We start from the raw sequence: 20,339 nt of genomic DNA on the forward strand, positions 1-20,339 counted from the left end.
TGCGTTCTCCCCTCCCAGCATCCCGCGTCCTCACCGCAGGCGGTGCTGTGCTGAGTGCTGGCTCACCTCCAGGTGCATTCTCACCTCTGCCCACTGGAAGGCCCTCCCTCCTCTCCCCTGCCCGCAGATGCCTCCCCGGCCTCCAGATTCACATTCCTCCCGCCCAGGCCCCCTCTGTGCCGCTGCCACTCCTTGCCCCCCACCCCAGCCCTTGCTCCCCACACTGTGCCAGCTTCCCATGCCCTAAGCTTCCACGCGTGCTCCTGGTAAGCTCCTGAGCGAGGTCAGCGTCACCTTTGTGGTGGGTTAGGTCCTACAGGGTTGGGGCCTGGCCCCAGCGCTGAAGGCCAGCATCCCCCCGGCCATTCGAGCCCACGATTTGGAACTCAGAGCTCTTGGGGTTAAGAGCAGGCCCTGAAGTCAGACGTCTGGGGCCCTATCCTGGCTCCACCACCTGCTGCCCAGTGGGCCTTAACCTCCTTGTCTGTGAAAGGGGAGGACAGTGCTGCACTCCTCGAGGGTCGATCCGAGGATGAAACAAACCTCCTAGAGGTTAGAACAGTGCCAGGCACGTGGTTTACACACAATATATGCCGGCTGTTTTTGACCTTGCCATTATTATTAGCATCTGCCTTATACCCGGGGTCTGGACCCTAGATCAGCCATTTCAGGGAAGGCTGTCCCCCGGCACTGGACTTCCAGTGCTCCCAGCTTCCAGATGCTTCCCCAGCCGCCCCCACCCCTACTCCCACTCAGCTCTCAGAGGCTGTGCCCTCTCCCCAGGTTGGGTGGGGGCTGGACCAGGGTAGAGTAGACAGTGCCAGGGTCCTGTGGCCCCCGATCGGCCAGGCTGGGGCGTGTGCACCTGGCTTCCCGGAGCCAGGCAGAGCTGCTATTTATAGCCGGGAGCTCGGCTGGTTTATTTCAAGCTCCCCGGATCCCGGGAGGGGAGCCGGCTCCAAGCTGCGAGGGGCCCTCCAGACCCTCCACCCATCCCCTTTCCAACACATTTTCTAGCATTTCCCTACCCAGAGGTTCACTGATACTCCCAGGGCCCCACCCTGGCCCAGCCTGGCATGAACCTGCCTCTTTGCAGCCCCTTGGCCTCCTGGCGGTGCCCCCATCGTCTCCTCGTCTGGCAGAGCAGAAAACTGGGGCCTCGATCGTCTAAGACAGCATTAGTGTCAAAGCCCAGAGCGGGTTGGATGGAACAGACCTTGGCTGAACCCCAGTTCTGAGCCAGGCCAGCCGGTTTTTATGCGAGAGCTCACAGACTGAGGCCCCGAGAGGGAAGGGACTTGCCCAAGGTCACACAGTGAGTTAGAGGTGACCAGGAGGAAACCCAAGCCCTATGCTAGGCACTAGGAACTCAGAGAAGACCAGCCCTGCCCTGTGCAGGTGTTTGGGGCAGGGCCCGCTTGTTCGTTCGTTCGTTCGTTCGTTCGTTCATTCATTCTTGTTCCGTGTTGAGTGTCTCGCTGCAGGGTTCAGCGCGGGGCAGGGACATGCCAGCTCGCTGGGCAGGTGGTGACATGGGTGCTCGCCATGGCCCGACCTGCTCTGTGTCCCGCAGGAGGGGCCCCATGGAAGGAGCCGGAGGCAGAGCATCCCAAGAAGGTGCCGCGGGGCGAGGGTGGCGGCCGGAACGTCCCTCGGTCTTCCCTGGAGCACGGCTCGGACGTGTACCTTCTGCGGAAGATGGTAGAGGAGGTGTTTGATGTTCTTTATAGTAAGATCCTTCCTCATTCCATTTGGGGCCCCCGGGCGGGTGGGAGCCCCGGTCCCTGCCCTGCTGAGGAGGCCCCTCCCGGCCCCACCGCGGGCCCAGGGCAAGACCTCAAGGTGTGGCCCCCCCCCTCCCCCCAGCCCTCCCTCGTCTTGTATCCCCAGGCACGGCTCCTCCACCCCGGCCTTGCTTCCTGAACCACCGTCCCCACTGCCCCGGCCCGCCTGGCGCTGGTCACTGCCACCTGTCGCCTGGAAATGGCCCCCGGCTCGCCCTAGTCTCTTTTCGCCTGCAGGCCGGCTCCTTGCTGCCCCCACCTGTCCTTGACCAAGGGCCTCTTCCTAAAACACAAGTCTGACCGGGAAGCTCTTCCTTCCACTGCCCTGGGGGCTCCCCACTGCCCTCAATGTGGCCTAAGCACCCACGTGGCCGGTCCCGCCCACCCCCAGCCATGCTGCCCTGCCCGACGGAACCGTTTCCTGTTCGCCAGCACACTCCAGCTTCATTTCACACCTCCTCGCCTTTGCACCGCTGTGCCCTTTCAGACTGCCTTCCCCTCTGTCTGCTGGACGCCACATTATTCTCTAAGGCTCGGCTCTGGGAAACCCCCTGCCCCACTGGCTTAATGCCCCCTCTGGGTACCCACTGTGTCCTGTGTCCTCACCAGCGCAGTGCTCTCTGGGGTCAGGGTCCGTGCTTGCCCTTTCTGCTGTTCCCCAGCCTGTAGTTCAGGGCCCAACGGCGGCAGATGTTGACAGGGTGTTTGTTGAACGACTGAGCGACAGCTAACTTGACTAGTCAGCCGAGTCCTTCCTGTGGGGGAGGTGGGCGGGCCTGGCCTCCCTCAGAAGCGTCAGGTTGCAGGATCTCTGGCCCAGTGGTAGCCCTCACACTCTCTAGGTGACCTTGGGCAGGTCCCTAAGGGTCCCACCTCTGGCTTTGTTCCCTTCTCTACTGCAGCCTTTGGTTGTGTGGAGCAAAGGTCTGTGAGGAAACTCCTGCTGTCGTCTAGATGTCAGGAGGAAGAGGAGGCCTGGGTGGGAGGGGAGGCCAGGAGGGCCTGGGTGGGCACGCTGGCCACCCTGGGAGGGGAGGACATGTCACACGTGGTTGGCCAGGCAACCGCCCTTTTGGCAGCTACGGGGTTGGTGCCCACAGCCCCCCACACGCCTCGCCCCACTCTGTCCCACCACCGGTGGAACCTGCGGTGGCCCTGAGGTGAGAGGCCTCTTACTGGCTCCAGGTGGGGCTGCAGGGTGGGAGTGACAACAGTCATTCCTCACCCAGGGCCCCTGGGCCACCCCGAGTCCCCAGCCAGTCTCCCCTCCACTCACCCCTTCTTCAACCCCACCACCTTCTGTCCGTGTGCTTCCTCTCTTCCTGAATCTGTTCTTCCTGTTTCCACTCCCCTCCCTCACCTCCTCCCTTCCTCCCTGCCGTCTCTCTCCCGCCCTCCTTTCTCTCTCCCCCGTGTCTCCTCCTCACCTCCCACCCTCAACCCTGCACCCCGCCCTCCCCTCCGCCCGGGTGCCCTGAGAGAAGAGAATGGCGAGAGAAGCTGGGAGCCCTGTCCGTGGGGGAGCCCTGGCCCTCGGGTGCACACAAAGGGGACTTGTCCCCAGCACTCGCCCACCCCTCCCCCCCACTTAGCCTGTCCTGTGTGAAGCTCACAGTGAAGGGGCCCGTGGGGTCCAGTTTCCTGGGAAGCCGGCACCACAGGGAGTGACTCCACGTGGCCCCAGCCCAGCCTGGCTGCCCTCTCACACTAGACCCTCTCCTCGACCCCCTCCCCCACAGGCGAGGCCCTGGGAAGGGCCAGCGTGGTGCCCCTGCCGTACGAGAGGCTGCTCAGGGAGCCGGGGCTGCTGGCCGTGCAGGGGCTGCCCGAGGGCCTGGCCTTCCGGAGGCCAGCCGACTACGACCCCAAGGCCCTCATGGCCATCCTGGAGCACAGCCACCGAATCCGCTTCAAGCTCAAGAGGTGAGTGGGCCCGGGGCCTGGTGGCTGGACTGTGAGGTCCGGACCAGGACGGGCCAGGAGGGCGACCTGCTTCCGTTCTGGCTCAGCCACCTGTGGCCACTTACCCAGTCACGGGGAGGGGACTTCAGACACCCGCGGGGGACTAAAAGCTCCCAGCCTGGCGGCGGAGGTGAGGCAAATGCCCGGTCGTAGAGCATGATCTGAGCCAGGCGTTACGTCACGGGGGCCCCCAGGGGACTTCGGTGTTGCAGAGAGGCTGGAACAGCCCTGGCCGGGAGCCACATCATGTGTACTCTCTGGGGTTATGTCAGGGGCTGGGGGGAAGCGAGGAGGTGGAGGCTGGCGAGCTGGGTCGAGCGCTGGGGCTGCCTGGAGACCGGCCTGAGGCCGTGGCGCTGCCCATGGGTGTTCAGCAACCACCCTCCGCGCACGGGCCCAGAAGAGGAGGGATGTGGTAGGAGCTGGGGGGCGACCGGGCATGTGATGGCTGGGTGGGAGGCACAGAGGCTAAGGGGCAGGGCCCAGCTCCTCCAGCGGCCCTGGGCACATTACAGCCCTGCCCTGGAGGGCCTGCACCCCCGCCTGTAAAATGGGGACTAGCTCCCGTCCTGTGTACCTCGCAGGCCGCCATGTTGTGCGGGGGCCGGGCTGGGGGACTAAAGGAAGAGATGGGACCTTCTGGTGGGTCAGGTGTATGAAGCCATCACGTGTCCTCCTCTCCTTCACCCAGGCCGCTTGAGGATGGCGGGCGGGACTCAAAGGCCTTAGTGGAGCTGAACGGCGTCTCCCTGATAGCCAAGGGGTCTCGGGACTGCGGCCTGCATGGCCAGGCCCCCAAGGGGCCACCCCAGGACCTACCCCCCACCGCCACCACCTCCTCTGTGGCCAGCTTCCTGTACAGCAACGCACTCCCTAACCACACCACGAGAGAGCTCAAGCAGGAGGCGCCCGCCTGCCCGCTTGCCCCCAGCGACCTGGGCCTTGGCCGGCCCGGGCCTGAGCCCAAGGCGTCTGGTGCCCAGGACTTCCCCGACTGCTGTGGTAAGCTGCTGCCGGGACCCCTAAGTCTGGGAGTGGGACAGGGGTCACTCGTGTGTGGGCACCCTCCCAGGGCAGGTCCGGGTGCCCGGGCCCACCCCAGGCTGAAGGAGGCACGTTGGGACAAGGGGCTGGGACAGGACAGCTGGCGACGCTGGGCCTCCCCTCAGCTGTCTGTGAACAATATCCTTGGCCTGGGGCCAAGCGATGTCCAGAGGAGTCTGTGGAGTCAGTAAACATGCTAATCGGTCACATGCTGCATCCCCAGCCTGGGTTGGGGGTACTGGAGATAGAGAAGGGACACCTGGATGTGAGAGAGACCTGTGTTCACATCCTCGGGCTCCTTGGCTCAGTGGCTGTGTGTCCCAGAGCAAATCTCTACCTCTCTGAGCCTCAGTTTCCTCATCTGTCAAGTGCAGATGCCAGTAGAACCTCTCACAAGGTTATCGTCCGGGTCAAGTTCCCGGGCCAGTCAGAAATGCACATTCTCAGGCCCTGCCACAGTCCTGCTGAATCTGAAGCTTTGGGGACGGGGCCCGGTTGCCTGTGTATTCGAATGTGCCAGGTGATTCAGATGGTGCTCAAGCTTGAGAACTGCTGTATTAAAGCACTGAGTCCGGGGCGCCCGGTGGCACAGTCAGTTGAGCATCTGACTGTTGATTTTGGCTCAGGTCGTGATCCCAGTGTCGTGGGATCGAGTTCCACATCGGGCTCCATGCTGAGTGTGGAGCCCGCTTAGGATTCTCTCTCTCTCTCTCTCTCTCTCTCTCTCTCTCTCTCTCTCTCTGTCTCTTCCTCTGCCCCTCTCCCCACCTGCGCTCTCTGTCTCTCTAAAATTAAACACACACACACAAAACCCCTGAGTCCAATGCTTAGTACATAGTAGGTGCTTAGAGGGGGCTGTTATCAGGAGGAGAAAAAAGGGCTTCCCTCCCCTCCCCACCGCCAAATGTGTGGGCTGAGCGGCGGGTGGGACTTACACACCTGAAATAGGTGTCCCCGCCTGTAAAAGGTGTCCTGGGACATCACAGCTTCTCCCTGATCTCCCGTTTGGATAGCAGACTCTGCCCCTGGTCAGGGAACTTGCCTAGAGTTCGCGATCACAGGGCTCAGTTCTGGGGTCTCCCTGATGGATGAGGCTGTTACCCCAGGCCAGATCTGGGGGAAGCCCTCTTGGGGCCCACCTTGAACCTGTGCCTCTCCTCTGCCTTGTCCAGGACAGAAGCCCCCCGGGCCTGGTGGTCCTCTCATCCAGAATGTCCACGCCTCGAAGCGCATCCTCTTCTCCATCGTCCATGACAAGTCAGGTAGGACGGTGCCCATAGCAGTGCCCTGAGGAGACTGGGGACCCGGAGCTGGGGGTGGTGCTTCCCGAAATGGAAATGTGTCCACTGGGTCTTACAGGAGAGCTGTGCACGAGGGACCTTGAGTCAAACCAGAGTATGACAGTTCTGCATTGCTATGTGACAAACTACCCCGGAACATAGCTTAAAACAGCAAGTGTTTCCACCTCACGGTTTGCGTGGGTCCAGAATTCAGGAGCAGCTTAACTGGGTGGTCCTGGCCCCGGATCTCTCATGAGGTTGTGATCGGGTTGCCAGCGGGGGCTGCGCTCATCTGAAGGTTTGACCGGGGCCGAGGATCCACTTCCAGGCTCACTCATGTGGCTGGTGGCGGAAGTCTCCTTCCTACTGCATGGGCCCCCACGGGGCTGCTTGAGTGTCCTCATGATGTGGCGGCTGGTTTCCTGACGTTAGCAATCCCAAGCAGAGTAGGGAGGAAGCCACATGTCTTTCATGACCTACGTCACAGGTCACCATCAGTTCTGCCGTGTTCTACCCGTTGTTTTTTTTTTTAAGTTTGTTTGTTTATTTTGAGAGAGAGAGAGAGAGAGAGAGAGAGAGAGAGTGTGTGTGTGTGTGTGTGTGTGTGTGTGTGTGTGTGAGCAGGGGAGGGGCAGAGAGCGGGAGAGAGGGGGAATCCCAAGCAGGCTCTGCACTGTCAGCATGGAGCCAGACGCCGGGCTCGAACCCACAAACTGCGAGATCATCACCTGAGCTGAAGTCAGATACTCGACCGACTGAGCCACCCAGGTGCCCCCGTGTCCTATCCTTTAGAAGCCAGAAATGAGCCACCCACACTCACAGGGAGTGAGGGGAATTAAACTGCACCTCTTAAAGATGAGAGTCAAAAAAATTATGTGGGCAGATATTAAAAGTACCACACAGTATTTGGGATTCATTTATACCCAAAGGGCTGAAGCAAGACTGTCCAGCAATTATGCCTTGTGGAGATCTCAGCCTCGGCTTCAGTGAGAGGCTCCTTAAGAAGACCTAGTCCCCTGGGGCGCCTGGGATGGCTCCGTCGGTTAAGCGTCCGACTTCAGCCCAGGTCATGATCTCACAGTTCGTGAGTTTGAGCCCTGCGTCGGGCTCTGTGCTGACAGCTCAGAGCCTGCTTCGGGTTCTGTGTCTCCCCCTCTCTCTGCCCCTCCCCTGCTTGTGCTCTGTTTCTCTTTCTCCAAAAATAAATAAACATTAAAAAAAAATTAGGGGCGCCTGAGTGGCTCAGCCAGTTAAGTGCCTGACTTCGGCTCAGGTCTTGTGGTTCATGGGTTCGAGCCCAGCGTCGGGCTCTGTGCTGACAGCTCAGAGCCTGGAGCCTGCTTCGTGTTCTGTGTCTCCCTCTTTCTCTGCCCCTCCCCCACTTGCGCTCCGTCTCTCAAAAATAAACTTAAAAAAATTTTTTTTAATTAAAAAAAATGAAAATGAAAAAAAATTTAAAAACGAAAATAAAAAAAGACCTAGTCCCCTGAAGGGCGCTTGGGTAGCTCAGTCAGTTAAGCATCTAACTCTTGATTTTGGCTCAGGTCATGGTCTCGCGGCTTATGAACTCGAGCCCCACGTCAGGCTCTGTGCTGCCAGCGAGGCTGGGTAAGACCCCAGAGGTACAAGGTGTGAGGGTTAGTGGTCTGAGGTCAGGACTCGGCATCTCAGGGAGAGCACCCTCTCAGCCCCCTGCCCGTCTAGGGCAGGAGACACCCATGATGGACAGGCTGAGCCTACGTCATTAGCCACTGCCCGTGGGGGCAGACAGAGGCAAGAGGAGAGAGCAGATGTGGAGACCAGCAGGGCGTTGTGTAGGGCTGTCTCCTGGAGGAGGCTGGGGCCTCAGGGCCCCCAGCGGGAGTGGGTGGAAGGGGTGAGGCCCCTTCGGGGGGCTCTGCCGGAGAAAGCCCGGTGGCCTCGGCTGTGGAAGGAGTGTGGCTGTCCTGGTGCCCCGGCCCAGCGAGGAGGGTCTAGCAGGGAGCTGGACGCTCGTCACGAAGCAGCCAGGCCCTGGGCTCCCCGCTCCGACCCGCCCTCACTCGTACCTCCTGTGTTTTGATAGAGAAGTGGGACGCCTTCATAAAGGAAACCGAGGACATCAACACGCTCCGGGAGTGCGTGCAGATCCTGTTTAACAGCAGATATGGTGAGTGGGCGGCCCGGCCCGCTGTGTGGCCCCGGCAATGTGCTGAGCATCTCATTACGTGGCAGTCACTTGTGTTCCCTAACATGACAGCGGGAGCCATATGCTGGCACACCAGCAGTGCTAATGTCATCTCCTGTCTGGCTGGGGGGCGGTTGTGTCAATATTTCCCTTCCAGATTTCTCCGGGGGGGCGGAACTGATGGCAGAGCCCCAGCCTTGACTCACCTGTGGGAGGCAGGCGGGTCGGCATCCAGAAGACCCAGAAAAACGGCCGCTGGCCTCACGCACTTGCAGGGTCCGCCCCGCGCTGCGCTGTTTCCTGCCGCCGTGCCTTTGGGCCTCTGGGCCTCGCCCTCCGCCCGCCATGCCCCCCACGTGTTTGGGGAGCACACTCCCACTCGTTCTTCGAGACTCAGCCTAGGCCGGCCGGGCCCCCAGAGCCGTGATGGGGTTCTCTCTGTCACGCGCCCTGCACCTGATGCCCCTTGTCTGTATCTGTTCCCATGATGGCCAGGATCGCGCCAGCCCCTCCCTGTGTCCCCAGCACCCAGGACAGAGCCGGGCTCAGGGCGCATGTCTGCCCTCTGCACCTGGCTGGTCGCCAGGGCGGGCGTGCCTTCCACGCCATCCAGCTTCACGCCAATGGACAGTGAGGCCACTGGTTGGCTGGAAGGCAGGGGCTGGAGCAGGTGGTCTGTAAGCCCCTCCCACCCTGGGTGCTCTGAACACCCCCCCACCCTGTGCCACGCGCTCCGACACACCCACTCTCCCCGTCTCCCCGGCAGACTCCCCCGGCAGTCACTCTGTCTTTATTGAGCTCCACCTGTAAACCCCACTCAGCGGATGGCCACGTGTGGCCCTTGCCTGCGTGGGCGGCTCTCACTTAACTGTGGAGATGACGCAAGTTCCCGCAGGTCACCTCAGGTGTGACAGCCACCACCCGCTGAGTGGTGCCGCCCCACGGTGGGGAGTCCCTCCGTGGATGGGGCCAAGGGAGGAGATGGGGCAGGGGCCCCGGGAGCTCCCTGAACGTGCACGGTCCAGAACGAGCACTGTGCTGGGAGTCCACAGCCACTTGCCAGGGGACCTGGAGTTGGCCGTCACCCCCGGTAACCTTGGCCTTCTCAGCTTGAGCAGAAGGGACAGTGTGGGGCTTCACCCTCCTCTCTTCCTTCTGTCTCCTTGTATCTTTCTGTCCTCGCTCTCTCTTCCACCCTCCCCTCCTGCCTCAACAAAGGAAAACCCTTTCTCCGACACTTCTGACACCGGAAGGGTGGGTTTCCCAGCCCCAACAGTTCTCCAGGCCTCTGGACACCAGCTGGGCGTCCTACAGTTCAGTCCCGACGCAGACCCCACAGGTTAAGGGCCCAGTCCCAAAAGACAGCCCCGCGGTTAGGCCGTTTGAGGCCTACGGTCATTTTTCCACGTCTTCCGGATGGTTCCCCGGACGGGCACCCTCACTTCTGTCCGCCTCTGCTACACATCCACGGTTCGCATGACCCCTCAGGCTCAGCCAGCCAGCCTGCCACAGTGGCTCACAGAACCTGGAAACACCTTGCTTACCTTTACCTGTTTATTGTGAAGGGGACGGACGAACAGCTAGAGGACGAGGTACACGGGGTGAGGCCTGGCGAGTTCTCAAGCGCTGGAGCTTTTGCCCTGGTGGAGTTTGGGGTGCACCCTCCCGGCACGTGGGTCCGCCAGCTCGGAAGCTTGGGGGAGCCCTTGGTTTAGAGTGTTTACAGGGGTCCCAGTAAGTCGGAGGGATTGGTTAAAACATTGTCCCGTGGTGATTCGCTCAGTCTCCAGCCCCTCTCTGTCCGGGGTGGGGGGGGTGGGGGGGGGTGGGGCTGAAAGGGGCAACCCTCTGATCACGTGCCCCCCCAACCCTGAAACCAGTCCCCATCCTGAGGGATCTGGGGGCACCCCCCTCATTATCATAAACTCAGGTGGGTTAAAAGGGGCTTAATATAAATAACAAGGCTCTTCTCAGGCCTCTCTCTCAGGAAATCCCCAAGAACCCGAGTGCAAGGCCACACATGGACTTCTTATTAGATCACGAGTTGCTCCCTCCCCCTTTTTTTTTTCTCACGCTTTCACTGGTTCGCCCACTTATCAGTCATGCATCCTGAGCCTTCCCACCTTGTGTCGTGCACGCAGGCCAACGCTGGTCTCAAGGCACTTCAGCAGGTGCCTGAAGATGTGTCTTGGGTTGTAGTGTAGTGCCTGGCGGGGGGGTGGAGGGTGGTGGGAGGAGCCCTTGGAAAGACAGGACCACACAGAAAAAGGTGAGGTCTTCACAGGCTTGAGCAGTCAGGGGTGGCTTCATGGAGGAGGTGCCCTTTGATCCACGCTGGGGCTAGGGAAGCCTAGGCCTGCAGGCTTGGCAGGCTGTGCCTTCTGGACTGGGGCGGGGCTGAGCCAGGCTCTGGAGGCCTCATAAGGAATCCGGCACAGCCTGGGCGTCTTTGATGTGGTCTTTCTGGTAGACCCGCTCCTCCCCTCTTGCCTGGACCGTCCCAGGCAGGTGTGAGCTGGATGGGCAGTAGGGGGAGGGGATCTGGGGAGGACTGGCTCTGTCTGCCTTGGGAGCCTTCTGCCCCAGCCGGGCTGGCACGGCGGCCTCCAGTCTTCCCGCCTGTAGTGCCCTCTGGATGTTTCCAGAACACCGAACCTTTTGCGGATGCCAGCACCTGGCCTGGCCACATCCAAATCCAAGGAGAAGCACTGGGCTTGGAGTGGTTGAGGCCGTGTCCCTTCTCCGGCTTCCCCAACTCTGAGCTTTCCCTGCAGCTGTGCCGGGGAGAAGGCAGTCCCCAGGGGCACGCTGTGGCTGGCCTGAGGTATCCCACAGACCCTGGATAAGTGGATCCTGCCCCTGGCTCTGCCCTTTCAGCCACCAGCTCTGGGTGAAGTGGGCCAGCAATGGGGCTGGGGTGCAGAGTGGGGCGGGGGGATAGAACAGAGAAGAAATGGGGGGGAACCCCAGCCTCCAGGAAGCCTCAAGAACATTGTCACCCGGAAGGAGATTGAGACTACGAGGCACTCAGGATCCTGCATGGCGGCTCCGTTCTCCCGTCTCAGTGGGCAGAGGCTGGAGGCCAGGTGCGATTGACCGCTGTCCACTGGGTCCCCTTGCCTCCGAAGAGACAAGCCCAGCAAATGAGAGGAACCCGAGTGGAGATGAATTCACACAGACTCGCAGAAGCCACCGCTGATGGGCTGGGGCTGGGGGTTGGGGGAAAGACATGGTTTGACAGCTGTTGAGATTTCGAGGGTTTAATTTGACAACGAGCTAAGTGTGGCTTCACAGTGGGATCTGGCTGCCAGAGCCGCCAACGCAGACCCGGCTGTGTCAACAGAAAAACAGTCTTGACGGTGTGCCAGGGAGGGCCCCAGGCAGCTCGGCCCTGTCCCGCTCCGGGTGTGGCTGGAGGGGAGTCCAGCTCGGAGCTGGCACCTGCTGGGACACGGAAAAACGCGGTGCGGCCGGAACGGGGAAGGGCCTGAGGAAGGGCACGGAGACGCAGGACCACTGGGGAAGTTTGGAGGGATGGGGCGGCACCCAGCCCGGCACCCCTCCCTCCTTGGGCCCCTTCCACCCCCCGCGGGGGGGGGGGGGGGGCGGGGGGGGACAGGGACCCATGAAAGTCCCATCAAGCACATAGTAGGTGCTCAAAAAGTACCTGGTGCCTGAATGAGTAAGAACACGGGACGTAAATGAATGATTGAGATGGCCTGAGACTGAACCCAAGGGTCCACAAGGAAGGAACAAGGAACCCACTTTGTAAACCCGGATTCTGCCTGCACTGCTGTTGGCAAAGTTTCTACAGTCTCATTTCTGGCCCTGATGAGTAAGCATCATGTGCACCCCCCACACCTCCCTGGAGGAAAGAGCATGTCTGGAAGGCTGCAGGAATCCTGCCGAGAGCGCCCTTAAGCCTGGCTGCCGTTCACTCGCTCACCGAGTACAGGGAGCAGCTAGTCTGTGTCCCATCCTGTCTAGATAGATCCCAGATGGGGAGCGGTTGGCCGCCTGTGTCCCCGTGGAACTGAGGTTCTGGACAGTGAACCAGCATACAGACGAATATGTGTATAGTGTCAGGTCATGGTGAATGTGGGACGGAAAACAAAGCAGGGCGAGATGGAGGGGACTGGCGAGGTGACATCTGGGGGGACGCTTGAATGGGGAGAGGGAGGAAGGGCAGTGTCTGGTGATCTGGGAGGACAGAGTCTGAGTAGATGGTAGAGCATGTGCAAAGGCCCTGGGGCAGGTGCGTGTCTGATGTGTTAGGGAGGCAACAAGGAGGCTGCAGAGACTGGGATGAGCAGAGGGGGCACAGGAGGGAGGTGAGTCAGAGGTGATGGGGTCCTGGTCACGTGGGGCCTCGTAAGCCCAAGTAGGACTTCGGCTGTCACCGAGGGGGATGGGAGCCCGTGGGCATTTTTCAAGAGGGAAGTGACATGCTGCTCCATGGCCGGACGGGTGCAGGGGATGGGGTGGGGGGAGGTGATGGTGACCACGGCCCTGGGGCCCCGCATGTCCTGCAGCTTCTGTCCCGCGCTCAGCCTTGCCGTTGCCCTTCCAGCGGAAGCCCTGGGCCTGGACCACATGGTCCCCGTCCCCTACAGGAAGATTGCCTGCGACCCAGAGGCCGTGGAAATTGTGGGCATCCCCGACAAGATCCCCTTCAAGCGCCCCTGCACGTATGGGGTCCCCAAGCTGAAGCGGATCCTGGAGGAGCGACATAGCATCCACTTCATCATTAAGAGGTACGGGGCGGGGTGCGGGCCTGGGCTCGGGGTGCCGTGGTGTAAGGGCTGGGCAGGGCGCCACGGCAGGCGTGAGGCCGGGCCCGGGGAGGCGGTGATGACGCCTGGGTGGGATGAAGGGGCTCTGACAACCGAGAGGACGGGCGGGCCAGGGAGAGAAGTCGGCTCCTCCTTCCTGGCCTCTTCTGAGGATTGAACGGGGAAACTGAGGCCCGGCGCCTGTGGACACTCAGTAAGGTCTTAGTAAAAGAAGACTGAGGCCTTTCAGCTTACCTGCCCCTGGAGGGGGGCCCACCTGAGGTCACAGCCCACCTTGGGCTGCCCTACCTGCTGGTAGGCTGACTGCCTCTCCCGTCTCCCCAGGCAGCCTGGCGCAGGTGTGGGTAGGTGCGAGAAGGCAGGACAGGATGCACTTGAGAGCTGCAAACCCCCAGGGTGGCTGGCTTGGGGCGTGGGGGGAGCCTGCTGCTGCCCGTCCCGCAGTGTCGTTGCCCGAGACTGTAGCAAGGAGTTTGCCCTCACGGCCGGTTGGACCCCCACCGTGCAAGCATCGGGGTCTCCAGGCAATGCGTGGACTCCCTGGGATGTTTCCTCCTAAGTGGTGAGAGACGGAGGGTGGCCCGAAGCCATGCCGTCCAGCCCCCTGCCTCCAGGCAACAGGGCACCTGCTCTGGGAGCTCTCTGAGGGCACGCCTCCAGGGTGTGCGTGTACTCACGGGCGTGCTTCCTGGACTAGAGGCAGGCACTGAGGACGAGGAGTGTGCGTGGTTCGTGGCTGAATTCCCAGTGCCTAGAACAGCCCCTGGTATGTAGTAGGTGCCCATTGTGTATGTGTGCAACGAGTGAACGAACGAACGAATACTCGTCCGGGGGTGCAGGAAGCTGGGCCTGGGCCTCCGGGGGTGCAAGTGGCCTCCAGGGGTGCATGGGCCTCCGGGGGTGCAACGAGTGAATGAACGAACGAATACTTGTCCAGGGGTGCAAGGAGGCTGGGCCTGGGCCTCCGGGGGTGCAAGTGGCCTCCGGGGGTGCATGGGCCTCTGGGGGTGCAATGCGTGAATGAACGAACAATTACTCGTCCGGGGGTGCAAGGAGGCTGGGCAAGCGGCTGGGGATCCACTCAGGGCACGGAGCTGTTCTAGAGCAGTGGGCAGGACCTCTGCAGGGTTGCTGGAGGCCAGAGCGGGGTCTGCTGGGCCCCTTTGCTTTGGGGGGGGGGGGGCGAACAGCAGGCTCTAGGGCGACCAGGGCCCTGGAGGTGGGCAGATCTGGGAGGGTGCTGTGGTATCATCCCGGTTGGCGGTGGGTGGAAGGAGAGAGGTTGGCTCCATTTGGGGTGGATTCCGAGCTCTGCTGGGTTCGCCGGTGGGTGGACGGTGGGAGTGTGGAGGGGAGCACGGAGGCTAGGATCACGCCGTGTTTCTGGGCGTACAACTGGGGGAAGCAGGTCTGGTGTGGGGTGGAGAGTTCACGTGGGGTATGCTAGCCTGGAGATGATCGGATACGGAATTTTGAGAAGTCAGAAGCTCCAGAGGGAGGTCTGTGTCGGAGATAAGATTTCTGAGAGTTGTCCTCATGGGCCAGGTAGGGCTCTCGCCAGGGTGGAGATAGAGAGGAGAAGGGAGTCCCCACTTTAGAGGCCAGGGCGAGGAGGAGGAGGAGGGAGAGGAGGAAGCGGGGAGGAGCCACCAGCAAAGGAGGCTGAGAAGTGGGGGGTGTGGGGGGCGTGGTGGGAGGGCAGATTATTCTGGAAGTCCGCCCTGACCGTGTGGGTCTCCTGTTTGGAGCCCTTTCCAGCCCCTGGGGTACAGTGCATACTTTGGCCCCAAGGCAGGTCGTCAACCCCCCCTGCCTTCCCTCCCTCACATGGAGCACAGCCTTGGACAGCCTTCTCTGAGTCCAGGCCGCCTTACCGCCTCCACGCCTTGGCTGAGGCTCCTCCCTCCACCCGGATCAGCTCTCCCCAGCTTCCCACCTGTGTTCATCGTTCAAGGTGTGCTTACCTCTGGTCTGAGAGTCCTTCCCGGTGCCCTCGTTCAGAAAGGATTTCCCCCCGCCACGTTCTGGAAGTGAATTGAAACCAGTCGCCCTTCTGTCAGCCAGTGCCTGGTGCTGTGTAGCTTAAACATGTCTTGCTGCTGCTGAGTTCTTTTCCTGCTTGACTCTCGGGAGGGGGACAGGGGGTAGGTGAGAAGAAAGCTTCAGGGACACCCCAGCGGCCCCCCATGTGCCTGGCCATAGTATTTGGGTCCTCACCGTGGCTGACCTTGATCTCAGTCTAAACCAGAGCTTAATTAATTCTGCACTAGTATTTGCCAAGTGCCTGTTACAGGCTCAGCCCTTTGCTGGGCTCTACTGAGGACTTCACAGATAGCAGTCAGTCCCCAGAGGCCACCACCAGTCACGGCAGGGGGCGTGGGATGGTCACTCCTGTGATGAGCTCAGGGCACAAGAGGACAACAGGTTTCCAAGTGTCGAGTCGATGGCAAGTGGCGAGCGGCAAGCCAGTGGGGCTTCCTGAAGGAGGAGGCTTTGGCATCAGGCAGATCGGGCTTAAAGTCACTCGAAGCACGATAACCTTGAATAGCCCTTCTCTTCTGAGCCTGTTTCTCGTTTGTAAAAATAAGGACAATGGTGTGGCCCTCTCCCCAGGATTTTCTCAACATAAAATGAGGAGGCAGGCCTAACACACCTGACCTATAGTAGATGTTCAATAAACGTGAGTCCTTTCGCTTGACCTCATCTTCCTCACACATAAAGAAGTAGTCAAGTGCATCGGTGTTGACGGCCTGAGTTTGGGTCCTAGCCCTACTTTCCCAGCTGTGTGTCCTTGGGCAGGTCACTTAACTGCTCTGTGCCTCACTTTCCTCATCCGTAAAAGGGGGCTAGTGGTGGTCCTTGCCTCACGGCGCTGATGGGAGACCACATGGCGGGAGGTGAGCAAAGTACCTAGAACAGCAGCTCCTCCCTCCTGAGCCCTTCGGACCTTTTCTGCTGTTACACATCCTCGCCTGGTCCGTGGAGCATTTGAGATGTGAGTCGGGCAGAAGTGAGTCGGGAGACAGGGCTTGGGAGCTGCCAGCAGGCTTCCTCTGCCGCGGCCCATGTGTCTGCAGGATCGGGGGCAAGTCGGGGAGAAGCCGATCCACAAGCCTTGGGGGTCTTATTATCGGCGGTAGGGGGCTCCCTGGCCCCCCAAACGCCCATTCCCACCATGACACCAGCCCCGAGTGTCAGGGTCCAAGCTGACACCTGAGGGGCAGACACATCAGTTCTACCTAAGGCAGAACATAAGGGGCAAAAGCATGCGGAGGGGGTCCCGGGCCTCTGGGATGTGTTCAGAAGATTGACCGTCAAGCAGCCCTTGCGGGCCTGGCGGCTCCCGAGGGCATCTGTCAGGGTCCTGGAGCCTCGTCAGACCTCCCTGTCGTCTGCCCCCCAATCCTCCTCCCAGAGAACCTGGCAGGCCACGGGCGCTGTCTCCCTGATGGGCGACGGTAACACCGTAAATGATAAAACCAGAGTCGAGGCCAGCAGCCTCCCTGTCACCGGGTGGGGCAGAGGAAGCAGGAAGCAGGGCTCGGCGAGGAAGTCGGTCTTCCCAGAGTTAGTCCCATGGCTGCTTCTCAGCCTTAGGGGACCCAGATAAGTGGGGGCCCCCAGGAGCAGCGGGGAAGGTGGGGCCCCTCAGAACGAGACGGGAGGTCAGGCCCCGGGCCTCGCCTGCCTCCCACGCTGACTTTTTGGCCTCTGTTTGAATTTTCTGCCGGCCTGGCCTTGGGCATTACTAGGCCCTTGTGTTGGGGCTCCGACATATCCTTTCTTGTGTCTCGTGTAGCATCTGTAGCCTGAGTGTCACAACCTGAGTCCGGCTGTTCCATGGCACGCAGACTCTGCTCAGGAACCCCCACCACTAGCTCCCCACCCCGGTGGGTGCCACCAAGGTGGGAGCCCGGGTGGACAGAAAGAATACCAGCCCTGAAGGCCGACAGGCAGCTGACCCCAGCTTCCTTGCCGACCTTCACCCCACCCCCGTGTTCCTGGCTCAGACTTCAGGTGTCTCTCCGGGATGACGCGGGGGTCCCGAATGGTCGCAGGCCCCCAGCCACCCCTCCTCCAGTCCGCGGTCTTTGTGGTGATGGGGTGGTCTGGAAGTGCCACGTTGCCCTCGGGGGCTCCCCATTGCCCACGGGGCAGAGAGCACGTGCCCGAGCCCAGCATGGAAGGCTGTTCCCCTCCCCCCCGAAGTCTTCCCAGACCCCTTCTCAGACTGGGGCTCCTTGGCTCCCGTGTGAGGGGTCCCCTGTGTCACCCACCTGGCTACGATGTGGTGACAGGCCCGGCTCGTTGCAGTCAACACGGAGCTTCTTGGGAGCAGGGTCGGTCCCCGTAACTGTCACTGAGACACAGGCCATGATGGGTCGAAGCCCACGGGGCCCTGGCGGGAAAGGGGTGTATATCGTCTGCCACCTGTGGCCACAAGGAGCTCGGGGCTGGGGCACCGAGGTGGACAGCTCGGACCCTCCAGGACCAGCCCGCCCTGGCTGGAGGGAAGTGCTCCTGGCTGTTCTGAACGGTGGCCACTCCTCCCCGACGCATGGCCAGCCCAGGACTCCGGGCTGCGGCGGCAGCCGTGTGCCTGGGACTGGAGTGAGCATCACCGAGGGGGCCTGGAGGCCTGTCCCTGAGCCCCGGGGGGGGGTGGGGGAGCCCTCGGCCTGCATTGCTCTCATACCTGTCTCTCTCCTCTCCCCAGGATGTTCGATGAGCGAATTTTCACAGGTATGTGCGGGTACCATCCAGTCCATTCTGAACCTCTGAGCTGATGCCCCCGAGGGCTTGAGCCGCCATCCCTCGGGGACCCTGGCGTGGGGAGGGGGCCTGGGCGTGGCCACCGCACCCCGGGCAGACACAGCCCCCAGCTCCCGGTGCAGGCGCCCCCTTCAGGGACAGTAAAGCTAACGTTTGCTGAACACTGACGTGTGGCGGGCAGTCTGGCTGGGAGCCTGTTCTGTTCTACTTTAATTTCGTTTTGAACAGTCCTGTGAGGCGGGTTCTGCCAGTAAGCCGTGAGGCTGGCCGCAAACCCAGGCGTGTGGCCCCGAGCCCGGGCTGTAACCAGTAGGCGGCATGCCCCTCAGGAAGAAGAGGAGGGCTCTGCGTGATGCAGCAAAGGGGGCAAGGATCTTGGGGCGCAGCAGACCTGGGTCCTAGTCCTGGCCCTGCGGCCCGGCAGCTTTGTGACCTGGGCAGGGTTATAGGAGCCTCACTTTCCACATCTGTGAAACGGGGGGTGATGAGGGCACCCAACTTCCTCTGGGGTTCTCCGATAATTAAATGAGAGAGGGCTCCCGCAGTATGGCCTTGGGGGCATTGGCCATTTTCTGGAGGGTTCCCTCAGCCTTAGGAGTGTACGTGAGGTCGGGACAGACGTCCTGTAATCCTCCCGGATCCCTGGCCTCCTCCGGCGCTGGGGCCCATGTTCCTTCTCCCAGGAGGCATCTCTGCTCAGGACCTGTTCCTGGCCTGGCAGAGGCCAGACGACCCACAAAGGGCGCTCCCGAGAGCCTCACACCAAGGCCCGTGCCCACGTGTCCCACAGGCCAGAGGCTGGCGGGCCTTTGTCCTGATCTTCCTCGTCTCTCCACCCAGGGAACAAGTTTACCAAAGACCCCACAAAGCTGGAGCCAGCCAGCCCACCGGAGGACACTTCTACAGAGGTCTCCCGTGCCACTGTCCTCGACCTGCCTGGGACTGCTCGGTAAGGCCCCCCACCGGCGCTGGGCTGATAGTGTCACTGCAGTGGGGAGCAAGGCCTGGGGCTGGCCAGAGGATGCTGTGCCCGGCGTCTCCTGACAGCCTCACACCGCGACACCCCGGGTAGGCACAGGGTCACTCCACGCAGAGCCCCCTCCCGCCTGTGTCCCCACCCTGCTGCGGGCCAGGGAGAATCTGAAGGGACAGATTCTCTGCCGACCGTTTTCCAGCTGGAGAACCCTTGTCCCCACTCAGGATCTCAGCCGGATGTTGCCTGATGTCTCTCTCGGGAGCCCTTCCTTTGCACCCAGACTAGGTCAGGCAGCGGTCCTGCGTGTCCACAAGGCCCTGCGCTCAGCTCACGGCCTGGTCGTCACCGCCCGCCAGTGCCCCCCCGACCCGGGCTCTGGGCTCCTGGGGGCCAGGGATGGTCCCTTTGTCCCAGAATCACCGCATCCAGCCCAGGCCTCCCCCACAGTGCTCTGTGGAGTTACTGAATTCCCCATCCCAGGGGCCCTGCCCAACTTTGCTGCCCACCTCTCTTCCCAGACCTCTGTCCCCACTCCAGGCTGGTGGCCTCTCAGCTCCCCCTCCCACCAGGAAGTGCTGATTGAACCCCACCGTGCTCAGTTGTGGGGCTCCCAGACTGGCCGGACCCAGGCCCCAGGAGCTCCCACCCGGTGGGGAAGGTGGGTGCCCAGACTGTTCACCCCAGGGTAGGAAGCAGAATCTCTGCTGGGCCAGCCGGCAGCTGTTGTCCTGAGAGACCAGGCGCTGGGAATCTCGCTCATGGGGAGGCCCATCCTGTGAGGACGGGAGTGACCGTGGACAGGGGTGCGTTCGGCATTGGCAGCCTCTGTGGGTTCCTGGCTGCCTGAGGGGCTGACGTGTGTTGTTTCTTGGCTTCCTTCCTTCCTTCCTTCCCTCCCTCCCTCCCTCCCTCCCTCCCTCCTTCCCTCCCTCCCTCCCTCCCTCCCCCCCCCCCCCCACCCTCCCTCCCTCGTTCCCTCCCTGCCTCCCTCCCTCCCCCACTTCCTTCCTTCCTTCCCTCCGTCCCCCCCTTTCTTCCTTCCTTCCTTCCTTCCTTCCCACAGGTCAGAGAAGAACGGTGTGTCTGAAGACTGTGGGCCAGGTAAGGAGACGCAGAACCCTGCTGTGTGTGTCCTGGGGTTAGAGGGCATCTGCCAGCCCCACCCGGCAGCCTTGGGGAGGAGACCAGCTCAGACCATGAGCTGGGAGTACTGCTAATGAGTTACCTCTGCCCACCCCTGCCCCCCAGGCCCCAGAGCATGCTGGGAGCTCCCTGGTGGGGGGGCTGGAGGCTGGAGGTGGGGGGGATGTCAGGAGACCTGGATTCTGGCGTTACCACTACTCCTTAGTGTGTCTGTGACAAGTGGCTTCTCCTCTGTGTGCCTCAGTTGCTGAGCCTATGAACTAGAGACCCCAGGACGGGCCTGAGGGCCTGCTTGACCCTCCACTCCTGGTCTGGGCAGGAGCTTGGGGCCAGCCTGACTTTTCCCGGGGCCCTACTAACAAGTCACAGACACAGGAACGTTCCAGAATCAGTTCGCTTTGCCCGGCCCAGCTCGCA

The 20,339-nt window shown here is 61.6% G+C and overlaps 1 protein-coding gene across 1 annotated transcript in view; it reads left to right on the top strand.

Annotated features, from left to right (window-relative positions):
* GTF2IRD1 (GTF2I repeat domain containing 1) overlaps nt 1–20,339 on the top strand; it is a 117,582-nt gene that overhangs the window by 40,598 nt on the left and 56,645 nt on the right. The window contains exons 4-12 of the mRNA XM_040455661.1: nt 1,574–1,729; nt 3,524–3,707; nt 4,438–4,748; nt 5,963–6,052; nt 8,136–8,219; nt 12,808–12,991; nt 17,748–17,773; nt 18,644–18,752; nt 19,843–19,993. Of these exons, the coding sequence (XP_040311595.1) occupies nt 1,574–1,729; nt 3,524–3,707; nt 4,438–4,748; nt 5,963–6,052; nt 8,136–8,219; nt 12,808–12,991; nt 17,748–17,773; nt 18,644–18,752; nt 19,843–19,993 (1,295 nt within the window). The remainder of the gene's footprint in view (nt 1–1,573; nt 1,730–3,523; nt 3,708–4,437; nt 4,749–5,962; nt 6,053–8,135; nt 8,220–12,807; nt 12,992–17,747; nt 17,774–18,643; nt 18,753–19,842; nt 19,994–20,339) is intronic.

This window comes from Herpailurus yagouaroundi, unplaced genomic scaffold (genome assembly GCF_014898765.1).
Source record: "Herpailurus yagouaroundi ecotype Mexico unplaced genomic scaffold, PumYag 216, whole genome shotgun sequence".
NCBI classification, from domain to species: Eukaryota; Metazoa; Chordata; class Mammalia; order Carnivora; family Felidae; genus Herpailurus; species Herpailurus yagouaroundi.